The sequence below is a fragment of the Notothenia coriiceps genome, unplaced genomic scaffold (genome assembly GCF_000735185.1).
Source record: "Notothenia coriiceps isolate Sejong01 unplaced genomic scaffold, NC01 NC01_scaffold00017853, whole genome shotgun sequence".
Lineage (NCBI taxonomy): Eukaryota > Metazoa > Chordata > Actinopteri > Perciformes > Nototheniidae > Notothenia > Notothenia coriiceps.
Genome location: NW_011350554.1, coordinates 486,942 through 499,527, shown reverse-complemented (window position 1 = coordinate 499,527; position 12,586 = coordinate 486,942). Strand labels below are relative to the sequence as shown.

Below are 12,586 nucleotides of genomic sequence, written 5' to 3'. Positions count from 1 at the left end.
AACTAAATGGGAAAAGTACGGGTAACAGTACTCCGGTGTGAAAACGCCTTATGTAACACTTGCGCTTCTATTGGCTAGCACTCAAAATCGTGGTACGTGGTTAAAGGGCGGGACATCTCTAAGCGGTTGACCAATCACTACAGAGCCGGCCAGCTAACCAATCAGAGCAGACTGGGCTCTGGTTTTAGGCAGAGGGTGGAAAGAGGTGCTGCAGCACAGGCAGTATGCGAATAAAATACTTTTTAATATTAAAGCATGTAAACATGTCACAGCAGAGGCACAAAACATAAATATGAAGCTGCAAATTAGCATGATTGGTCCCCCTTTAAAAAAAATAAATCCTAACTTGTCTATGATATTATGAGTAATAAAGAATCATTCATAAAATTCCAATGATGCAATATAGTGTAAAGTCAAAGGAAACACAAGGACACTGAGCACAAGATACAAACCATATCATGTTGGAAGGACATACTGTGATGTTATCTGTTCTACCCAGCCCATCCCACACATCAACACCAACTGAAAGACCTCCACAGCAGGGAAGAAAAGTTCCCAAGGAAAACAACAAAGCCTATAGCATTTCCACATCATTCCCCAACAGGTGGATGAATGTGTAATGAAGGAGAAAAAGGACAATAACAAGTGTGTGTAGAAGAGGAACACTTCAGAATATTATCTAATGGAGTATTGTTATTGGCTGGCATTCAGCTTTAGTTACTACTTTTCAGGTTACAGTTTTTCACACGCTTCCTCTCCAAGGAAAAAGCCTATTTACTTTTTCTTCTTTTTCCATTGAATCAAAATTGTACTTCTTAAACTGAATGCACGAAATAAAAATATCCCGAATCAGCTGGAAAATGCGTTGTCACACAGGGATGTTTATCTGAGCACATGAAAAGTTGACTTTTTTAGGAATATGTGCTTCTCCCTGTAGATTTAACTAGCCAACATCCTATAACGGAGTTGAATTATGACAACCTTGAACAGGCACGTGCACAAATAGACCCCAAAGGGGGCTTCAGCACCTGCCCTTTTGCCCTCCTATTAGAGAATATAAATTCAAATATCATTTATATTTTGTGTGCACATGTAACCCAGTTCACAGAGTTCCTTGTGCTACTGAACAGTTTTCATAAGCAAAATAAGTTGTGTTTTGTATTTTATGTCATGTGCATATTGAATCTGATTTCTTCCAAAGACAATTGTGCTAAGTTGCACTGTATTTAGTGTGTTTGCCTTTTATGTAAAAATAATCGATGAGAAACCTAAACCTGTGTCTAATACATACAATATTAGCCTTTTTTCTTAGTGGCCGCTATTACTGAAGAATATAGTAACTAGAAGAATTTACAGAAATACATTTAATTGATTTGCAATTACTTTTTAAATAGCTGTCATGAAGCAGTGTGTGAAGTGATTTGTTTTAAAAACATACAATTTAATATTGCTTGAACAAAAATTAGTCATTCTAGGCATATTTGTATTAGATTAGTAACAAAACTCGCCGATGTGTCGTTTTATACAGTTAAGCCCCTTCCCCTCTAACGTCCTCTGCACATGACTGACCTTGAACAAAGCACAAAGATGCAAAATACACATGTATGCAGCAGCGATATTATCCAAACAAGAAGCCTCATATAAATAGACAAAACTCAATTTATTTTCTTCAAAATGAATACACACTTTTTATACTTTACTTTTGGTGATAGTAGGCCCTACTAACATTCCTTCAATTGTAACGTTTTAGAAAGTGGGACTTTCATGTGTATAAAATGTGAACATTATGGTGTTACTATTTTACTGAAAAAAAGGATTTGAATACTTTTTCACCATGGCATGCTGTACATACAGTATGGGAAAGTGTTTATATATTTGCGCACGCAGTTGTCTCGTAGCCTCCGCAGTACACAACAACAACAGTGGAACTAATGACATGATGCATGGCTGCAGTTACTCCTCTAATCTAAAACTGATCATCGGTGTGTTTACAAGATGTGCAGCTCTGTGGTCTGGAGCAATAGATACCATATGGGCCTCTGAGTTCATTTGTGGTACACTGTGCTACTTTAGCAAGCGGAGAATTGCCTAAAAGATTTAGCTTTGTCCTGCAGTGGCTCCGTGTTCAACTAAAATAAACGGTTGATATTGAGTGGGCAAGATATAACTAAATCCTATCTAGAACTTTCTCACTTTGCTGAGTTTACATTGCATACTTTCACACAAGACAGCACAACTGTCCATTACAGGCAACCACGTTCTGATGCAAACAAGGCTCATGTAAAAAAATGCATTTTCTTGTTATGCGAGAGCCGCCTAGAAAGCTGATGGTGAAAAAACGAGGCCTGGAACTTTTCCAAGCCTCTAATTGCACAATTTGACATAATTTGAGCGCAATTTTCACACCTCAATGAATGTTTTGTTGTTGTGTGGCTAGATAATTCAACATGAACTCAAACCAGACTGAGTTAAATGACCTGTCAGTGCAAAGCAGAGGGAGCCAACAATCTCATATTGTCTCAGGCACACGTGTTACAAAACTCTTGAGTAGTCTCACACAGTACCTCAATGTTTATTTAATACCGTAAAAATGGAATAGCAGGTGATTTTGTTTACAGTTGACTTTTTTTCAAATCAATATTCTATATTTACATTTAACATACAGTATATAATCTTTAACGTTTTATTCCCAGTACATTTTCCTCTTGGCAGTACATATAGGCTATGGGCCAGACCACACACAGACTAGAAGCCGTCCCAGAGGTCTGGACAAGGAAGTGAGACAATTCCCCCAGAATAATTGTGGACAATTTGCATTTGCACAACTTCCTAACTCCGATTTTTTATCGGTGATCGGATCCTGGGCAAATCCCTGAAAAACACTAACAATTTGCAGCAAGAATACCTGGAGTTTCAGTTGTTGCGCAAAGTGAGACATGCTTTGGTTTCAAATGAACCACTTGCTGTGTTGACAGGTAAAGCTAATGTTTGCCAGGCAAGGGAAAACGTGTCCTACGCCTGGCAAACATTAACATCTTGGAGCACTACAGCCTTGTAAGGATGATTGACATGATCATTATAGTTTGTGATTATAGGGTTTAAAGATGTCACAAATTCCGTTCTTCTTCTCAATATATTTTCATCATCTTTATATGAGCAGCACTCAATGATGGAAGTTGGACAGATTGGTAGTCTAAAATATGACTCAGTGAAATATACATGATTCCACATCAGGAATAAGAAAAAATAAAGAGCATTTCTGAGAATTTCATAGAACATCATCTGCCGCAGTATAAACTTTAAGACTGAAGAGTGGTCTGCTGTGTCAGTTTAATCATCAATTGTCAAAATGGAATTTCATGCACATGTGGGAAAGTAAAAGGCTTGCCATGTTACAGAGCAAGCCTAGTAAATAAAGTGTGAGGCAGATATATTCTGATGGAGTGATGGATCTGATATCTATTAGTTTCAGCTGTGAGTCTGAGCTGTTTACAATGCAGTGGCGCGATCCGGAGAGTGGGTGGTCTGAAACACTCCACGGTGCCTTGGTCTCATCACAACATCATTTGAATCTAAGTTTTGGCTGTTCACTTACTGGAAGTAGTACAGCAACTTCAGCGGAAATGATACCATGTGGACGTCGTTGAGAAAGACGCTCGACATCTCAGAGCAGGGTGATTACGCACCGCTGCAATGTCAGTGTGGGCGTCGTCACATCACAGCCCCATGTGTTTGTAGGGAAATAAACAACTCAGCTAGAGGTTGTGATGTAATGTGTGTGACTGATCCCTTGCTCATAACAGGTGAGATGCATTGCACCCACACACTCAAACATGCAGACAAACACACACAAAGCTGTGTTCCAGTGGAAGTGAGGCTGACTCCTCATTTGCTGCACCACAAACCATAACTTAAAGGATAAAAGAGTGAAATAGGGAGTAAAGTGGGCAGAGAATTCCTGACGTCTCATGTTAAGTGTAATGTGGATAGCTCTGAAGTGGCTCATATGTTTACTCTGTGGTTTTGTGGTTTTCCCACCGCTGGTGTGACACAGGCGCTTCATATCCGACATCAGTCAGAGGCCTGTGTGGTGATGAGATACAGGTTGCTCCTGGTGAATGTATTACACAGTCATAATGACAACAGCAAATGGGATTTGTCTCTTATCCATCATCAGGATTGTTTGTCCAGATACATTTATCAAAAGTGCTGTCTCAACTTATTTTTCAGTTTGTTTATTTTCCTGGAAGACCATGTCATTTCAACACATGTACCGCAAAATGCGGACAAATGTTTTATTTAAGTGGGTATTCACTGCAAATTCCTGTGGGGTTGCCACTTTTTTAAACTATGGTGAGAAACACGGGTTTGGTGAGTTTATTGTGTGGGTCGCAGAGGAATTTATAGAAGACTCATAAAGGTATGGGGATAATTGGCTTTAACATTGCATTCTCCATATACATCCTTCATAACGAGGTGTAGATTAGGCAGTTAAAGTTTAGATAGGTCTCTATATAAAACCAAAGATGAAAAACTGAATTGAAATGAGAGGCTTAAATCTACAGAAGTAAACCTCTGCCTGGACAAGTACAGAGGGTCCCTCTGAAGTCACATCTACCATTCTGGAGACTATATGTGACCATTATGTTTGTATGGCTCTTTGGATGAATCATTCTTATGGAATTTTACACACAATGCGCAGAAAACATACAAATATATCTGAAAAAGCCAATTATGTGTGTTATGTTTTATGTGTGGGCACAGCAACAGCCCCTCAGTGGCATTGTTATTTGCCCTGTTCAAACTAACAAAACATCTAATTCCATTCCCAGTGTAATAAAAGGGTTCTTGGACAGGAATATAAACATCTCCCTAAAGTCGAACCAGATGCTGCAGCATGGCGGAGAACAGGATTCAGAGGAAGGAGAGAGAAGACAGAAAAACAAGGGAGGTGCTTTTTTACAGGGGAGTGAGTCAGTACCCAGGCCTCAGCATTTTGAAACATTCATTCCTATGTTTCTTCACCCTCCAACCCCCTGACCCACCCACCTACCCCAGATCAGGGGGATATCCCTGAGGAGACAAGGGGAGAAAAAGCTGCTCAGCCTGGATTTGATTCCCTGCCGCCTCTCACGTTTAGCCTTGAGAGGCCTGTCAGAGAGGCGACTCACGGCACGCACAGGAGAAAAGGTCTAACCGGTGCATGCATTTAAGGGGAGCACGCCTGGCTGCTGGAGCATAAGAACACCATCCAGTTAACTTTAGGAAACAAGTATGAACTCATTTGGCTGAAACTTGCTATGATTAATACTGTTCAAAAATTGGGGAAAATCTAAATATTTTAAAATGCATGACAAACTGTGTTATAATCAAATGCAGATGATGTGATGACGTGGATTGGAGAAAAAACAAATTGCAAAGTGGGAATCCAGTGTATTCACCTTATAAAAGATAAAAAGGAAAGAGGACACATTGTGACAAATAATACACTTTATGTAGTTTTGAAATGGCAGTACAAAAATACAAAAATATGTTGATGCATTTGTCGATCACATTTCACAGTAGGTACACAGGCAGGTACACACAAGTCTGTTATTTACATGAGATTCATTGAGATGTTGCGTAATACACAATAAGTGTGATTGAAAGTAGTTCATAAGTCTGCGTTGAGCTTAAAGATTTAATTGGACTGGAAATTGGTGACTTCTATCGATATGTTACAGTGTCAACGATGAACCGGTTGACTCATCTCCGATAGCAGTATAACCATGTATGTTCAGTTGGCGATAACTGCAGTCAATTCCCAGACAAATTTAATTTTCCTTTCAATCAGACGATGCTGATTACATTTGTCTGGCAATTCTTGGAAATATTTCAATCGAATTAAAAGCAGCAAAACAGTCACAGATTGAACTAGCACAACCTTCCAAAATGCATTTACAAAACAAAGCCAAGCAGTCAACAGAGGAGGTATTGTAAAGGACTTTGGGTTTGTACCAACAGTCTTCTGAAACTCCAAACAAAACCAAACTGTTAATTTTTGCGGGTGGCAAAGAGTTTGAATCAGGATCCAGAGTAAACATGTGTGGTAGGAGGAATAGAGAGACTATGCAGGTTTGTTTAGGCTAAGCCCCTTCCTCAATTCCAGACGAGAACTACAAAAAGTAGACGCAGTACAACTGTAGTACTTTTTGTTTGTGGGGAATTGAATCCACATTGGAAGTGATTACAACTTACAAACATATTAGTGATGCTTTCCATCAGCCTGTTGGGAAAATCACTTTGTTTGTTTGGCATCGAGATCGTAAAAACGGTAAAAAAAAGCTGTAAAAATGCCAGTGGCCGCAATTGTAAAAACACAATAAACCGAACACAATAAATACGTTTTATGCATCAGCTTTACCAAGGATATATGGAACTGTAACTAACTAATAAAAACATAAATAGAGTTTGATACCTTCTCCAATAAATAGTAGTGGTATTCTATTTACAATATGCACACATCTCCCAAAGAGCCTGAGATATTTGTATCTCAAAACATGTGTTAATCTGCTTCTATTTTCCAAACTAACACAAGATTAGCACACATTTCTCACAGGGTTTTTATAGCTATTTTTGAGGAAATTACATTATATAATGTATTCCAACAGAGATCCAAATATATGGTCATCGGTGCACAAAGGATTGAGGGAGTGATTGCCCAAAAAAGAGGTCTTCATGGTAAGCTAGTGGTGTGACACTTTGAAAGGTTTGTCGACCAAGTTGTCTCTTGAAAAAGGTACAAGTCAGGAGTTGTCCATCTAGACTGCGTTCTCTTCACTGCCTTCGAAATCTTGAGGTTTCCGAGGAGGATCTGCACAAAAAAAAGGGTTAAAATGTGCTTCCATCAAAGCTGCAGAATTGTCATTGTTACAGACAAGTAAGACCTGATGAAGAGAAGGTATTTTGGCTGACTTACTGCTGCACTGGCCGTAGTGGCGGACTCCTATGGAGCGGCCGAGGAAGCAGGTGGCGCGGCGGAGGTGGCAGGCGCTGCGGTAAGTGATGTTGTCATTGCCACAGATTGACTGCTCAGATAGCATGGGCATTGGGCAGGGAGTTGTGCGGCACATGACACAGTGAGCGCTGTTGGTCTGGTCAGTCACACAGGTGTGGGTACCGGGACACACCACGTTAGAGCACGACTCTGCAACAAATACAAATAGTAACTAAACTTGCTTTGTGCAGAACGGCGTATCTTGAAAATAGCATAAAGTAGAAACATTTTACTTACTTTTGCATTCTCCTTCGTACATTACCTCCAGGTCGGGGTGCCCCATGCAGCGCGCCATCATAATAGTACACTCATCCTTGTATGACCGCCCGTCGCTGCCGCACACAGCGTGCTTCCGGGTAATTTGAGAGCAGTCTGGAGCGCACACACACTGAGGCCTTCCCATCTTCACTCTGCAAACCTTCCCGGGACTGCATTTGACTCCATCGCAAGTCTCTACAAAAGCACAGCCAGTGGTTTCATATATGCGTGAGCACTGCACAGTTTCAGTGTAATGTTACTGTATTAACAAGTCTGCAGACATCAGGTGATCCGCAGGAATTCTCATACAAAACAAGCTCGGGATCTGGGGTTTTCCCAGACCATAACACAATTTTCACCTTGCACAATATTTACAATGATCACATCTCTTTATTGACCGTTACACACAGGGGTATCTCGCCTGATGGAATGTGAGGCTGGCGTGTTTTCATAACAGATCTATGTGTACGGCGGCACACTGACTGGGCTAAGCTCCTGCAGAGGGACGGAGGGGCTCAGTGGTAGACGGAGCTCAAATAGCTGTCAGAGAAGTTTACAGGCTCAGAAGTGAGGAAGCCCCCGGGCTCCTCTGACACCCCATAATGTCAAAGCACAGGGGGAACTGTAATCTTACACAGTGCTGAGTTAGACAATGCACACATGTTTCTTCCATAGGTTTCTTCCCAGGACCTTTAGGAATTATGCCTGATCAGCACTGAGTCCTGAGGATTCTGTAAACTATAAAAATGTATTTATTATTTGAAGTCTTTACCAGTACCTTAATATCCTGTTTTATTTCAGATCTGCTTTTTATTTCTCATACTCTTCTGGTCTTACTTTTGTGTGATTTCCGTCTGTCTCTTGGTGAATTTTTTTTTGTATCTCCTCTGCAGTTACCAATAAGCAAATGTTTGATAAAAACTACAGTCTTGGGATGATGACAGGTTCGACTTTATTGGCGGGACATTCACGATAGCGACAGCGTATTTCCTTCCACAGAATTCTAAATGATCAAGATAGTGAAGCACATTATGAGTCCCAGACTTCTGGGCATGTGGCAGGCATTTATTCCAGCCTGCAGGAATGTATTTTCTTATTTTGCTCTTGGACCCAAACAGGCTTTTTTTTTTAAGTAGCTTTTTTTTTTTAAAAGGGAAGGGGGCGATTTAAGTTGTGATTCACCCAACTTTTATTCATTTTCCATGTAAAAGTTATTTACCTTCATGTGAGTCCTTTTTGACAGAACAACAGGCTACCTTTGTGTACAAATACAATCCAAATTTTAGGAGGCTGTGGTTTTGTGGGTTTGCCAAAAATGTGTTGATTTTTACTGGACCTTATTAGCGTGGAGAAATCTCATTTTTAAGTACTGCTCATTAAACAGAATTTATCAGTAAGTGAACCAGAATGAACCTTGCAGAGATTCAACAGGATGAACATTTTTAGGACAGCTGGGCATAGTAATGTGAAACAGCTCTCCTTGATCCAGGTCTGCATTTTGTTAGCAAACTTCTCGGGGAAATCATTGTGTACCTATCTTGATTTACAGTTGCCAAATGGTTCGTATTCATTTTCACCAACTCTCCCAAAGACTCATTTTGTGTAACAGAGTAGCCAATTTTGTCCCTTTGATCTTTAAAACACAAGTAAAGCCTTTGCAAATGATATCCAAGCAGAGATTAGAACTCCCGGTACTTACCTTAAGACTACTACTGACAGAAACAGCCTGCTCCGGTTGTAAAACTTCAAAAGTCTACTCACAATGTGACTGTAAATTGTTTAAATGTGGGTTTTAGGTACTTAAGTAGAGCATTTCACTTTTGGTTTACATGCGATGACTAATTCCATGCCCCGCAGTGATACACCAAATCAAAGCACCATTAGTGGATTCCTTCTACTTGGCAGGTTCAACTAATCTTTTAAATGTTTGTTTGTTTACCTTTGCATGGTTTACAAGAGACAATTCCGAGGAAGCCCAGCAGGCTGACCTCATTCATGGGCAGGCTGGAGTTGGACCAGGCTGTGTCCAGGCGGTCCCCAGCACAGCACTCCTCTCTGGTCACCCCTCTCATCAGCACCATGTCGCACCTCTGGTCCTGACTCTGCTGCAGCCAGCACATCCCCGCTGCAGAAAGTACATCAATAAGATAAGTTGACTCATAAACGTTGATATAAATACAGAAAAAAGTGTATAATTCAGAATTATTGATGATTGGACTTTTTGTAATCAATGGCTGATTATAGAACTGTAGTTGAATGAAAATTAACCTAGCAACTATGCAAGGACATTATCACTGATATTAATTGTAAGTTTTTCTTTAAGAAAGAGTACATGACTTTCCTGTAGTAGCTTCTTAAAAAGGGCTTATAAAAGGTACATAACAGACATAAATATGAGTTCTGGAAAAAGTACTTAATCATTATGAAAACTGCAAAAGGAGTCTTGCAATTATGTTAAAAATTCTGACCTCTTTTGGTCCTACTTTTTCAAAATACAAAAAAAAAAGTCCACTCACCACTGGCAGGATTCCTCCCAATCTGATACAAAGTGAGAAGCACAGCAACAACAGGAACAAAAAAGATCATTGTGACTCTACTTTGTTCAAAACCTTTTTTTCTGAAAGTTTATCTCTGCAAATTATCAGCAAAAAGAAGTGATGTTCTCTGGCAAACAGAGTGGATCACTCTAGCTCAGCTCTGGAAGTAGCTCTCTCTTACGTGAATGGATGTGTTGTGGATAAGTGATGTCGTTCCCCCTCTGTATAAATATTTAGCCCAGATGGAATTGTGCTGCTGGGATGGGCGATGCTCTCAGCCAGTAATAAGCCAGGGCAGGACACAGTGGGACTCTGACTCAATTTCCAGAGTCGGGAAATGATCCATGCCCTCCAGTGCCAGACGCGGGGCACTTATATGACCTCACTAAAAATGTTCACACCATATTCCTACGGCCATTAAAGGTTAATTAAGTCCAAGAAAAGGTTTAGTGAGTTTCTTTAAACTTTAAATCAAATTTTCGTCACATGGCCTATCAAATGGACACATTTGATTACAAGTTTAAGTATTTGGGAGAATACTTTACTCAGTATAACCTCTGAATATGACCTTAAATAAAGCAGTTCAACTTTTTTATTTGTCTGGTGGGATGTTTTGATATGGTGTCATTTCTTTCTTTGTAATGTGACAACCTCAAAAGTGTATTCTCCTCATAAATAACATACAGTTTGATCGCGGTTGTTTTCTGTCTAGAAGCTGCTCTTTGTGGTTTTCGGAGGGAACAGTGGCCGTTAGAAATGATATACTGATTTTTTATCTCATTAAACTGTTCAAACAACAGTCCTTTGAAGCAGCTTTGATCCAGCTCTGATCTGAAACTCTGCTTCTTTGTGGTGTAAAATCAGAGTAAAGTAAAACCACCGCAGAAAAGTGGTTACTTTATTCTCAAATGGTTTTCATCCGTATCATGCCACATGAAATGTATATCAAGTGCCGAAATCATTCTATATGACAGCCCATGAATAAATGAAGTCATCTGCCTCCCCAACAACGTTATACCTTGTTTTGCTGACTGTCTGGGTTTATCAATGAATGCTGATATTGCACTCTACAGCTGCAAAAAATACGGACATATGGGAGTGAAGGTGGTCTGCCCTTGAGCAATATATCAACTCCAATAAACACGACAATGTTGGAGCTTATCAAGAACATTCATGTCCCCTCATTGTAAGTTGATGATTAAACACAGACAACCACAACAGACCAGACTGAAATCATTGAAATAGTGTGGGTTTATTTACAGTATCTGTCGACCAGACACCATCAAGTTTTAAAAAAAGTCCCAAATAAAAGGTAACAAAAGGCTAATGTGCATCATGATCATGTTTGATATGAACATCTGCACTTTTCTCTCTTCTTGCACTCATTCACCCTCTGACACTGAGAGGTACTCACTAATGCCAAGTTATTTGAGTCTGCCCATCTGTCACCGTTTTTTTTATGTGTTCCCTTTTGATCAATAAAAGTAGCATATGCTATGATAGTAGTAAGCTTGTATCTGAGTCTATGTGAATGATGTTGTCTGCTTCAGCGTAGATCCCCAGGGTACCGAAGGAATGCTGCCTGACCTATGAGGGGAGGAAAGACGAAAAGAGAGCAGTGAGCGGTGTCTGTGGGTGGCCTGCTTCTTCACCGGGTCTCTGCAGATCCACTCAGCTCCTCATATGGTTTGGATCATCACTGCCGAGCCATACAAATGAATGCAGCATGGTGGGGGGACTTTGGAGCACCCACAAATGTAGGATCTGTATTAGGGTGCAGCTTACTGTGTCCCGTCTTTGAGATATATTGGTGTCTTTCAAGTGGCCGGGCTCTGAAGGGAAGCATGAAATTGAAGAATCCCACGGTGGACTGTGTCTAATGTGAAATAGAGTGTGTGCATCTCAACAGGGCAGGTGTGGAGCTCAGTTTGTCATAACATACTTATTTGCCTGTTAGTATAACAGAAAAGATAAAAGCACCACTGCCATCTAGTGGAGGAAGTTTGCAGGTTTGTGGAAAGCAGTGTTAGAGATGGGAGTCCCATACTCCCATTTAACTTTCTGACTGAACTCTCATGTAAGTAGAGTTTGTGCATACGTTACTATATTCTACAGTAGCATGAGAAACATGAGCTGCATATAAAAGTATTCGTCTTCAATCTAAACTAAAGGCAGATGTCAACAGTAGGAGCCTATATACAGTCTATGGATATAACCCTATAGGCCTACACGCTACGGTTGAAACAAGTGAATTCATTAGCATTTATTTTCCCTGATCCATGTTTTTGACTTGAAATCTAAAATACGTACAGGTGAAGCTATTTGTACTTTAATTAATTTCAAATATCTAGGCTACACAGTAAACATTAGCAAAGTAAGCTAATGACTTCAAGTAAACTGACAAGGCCAAAGAAGTAAGCAAGAAAAATAGCATGTTTTTGGAAGTTTGGTATTAACGTACCTTGATACAACATGTTGCTAAGTAGTATCTTTAGCCGGAATAATAACAAAGTGTAGCTTTCACTAGTACACTGTGAGAGTATCCTGGTCGCTAGCTAAAGCTCATGCTAATTAGCTAACGGTTGTTTGTCTCGCAGTTAAATTGTTTGGGCTTGCAGGCAAAATAGCTGTAGCATTAGGCCTACATATGATTTGGATTTGAAGGGCGGTGTCTACGACAATAACTTTTTAAGTCACTTTTTATTTTTAATAAAGATGTTTGTGATTTGTATGTCAAACATCTGAATATCTACTT

At 40.0% G+C, this 12,586-nt stretch overlaps 1 protein-coding gene across 1 annotated transcript; it reads right to left on the bottom strand.

Moving 5' to 3' along the window:
• Positions 1-5,478: 5,478 nt before the first annotated feature.
• On the bottom strand, positions 5,479-10,039 carry fstl3 (follistatin-like 3 (secreted glycoprotein)). Its single transcript, XM_010777151.1, has 5 exons — positions 9,811-10,039; positions 9,234-9,419; positions 7,274-7,489; positions 6,959-7,186; positions 5,479-6,853 (listed from the first exon to the last, which is right to left on the bottom strand). Exons 1-5 carry the CDS (start codon positions 9,878-9,880, stop codon positions 6,801-6,803), a joined length of 753 nt encoding a protein of 250 aa, XP_010775453.1. The 5' UTR covers positions 9,881-10,039; the 3' UTR covers positions 5,479-6,800.
• Between the last annotated feature and the right edge of the window lie 2,547 nt (positions 10,040-12,586).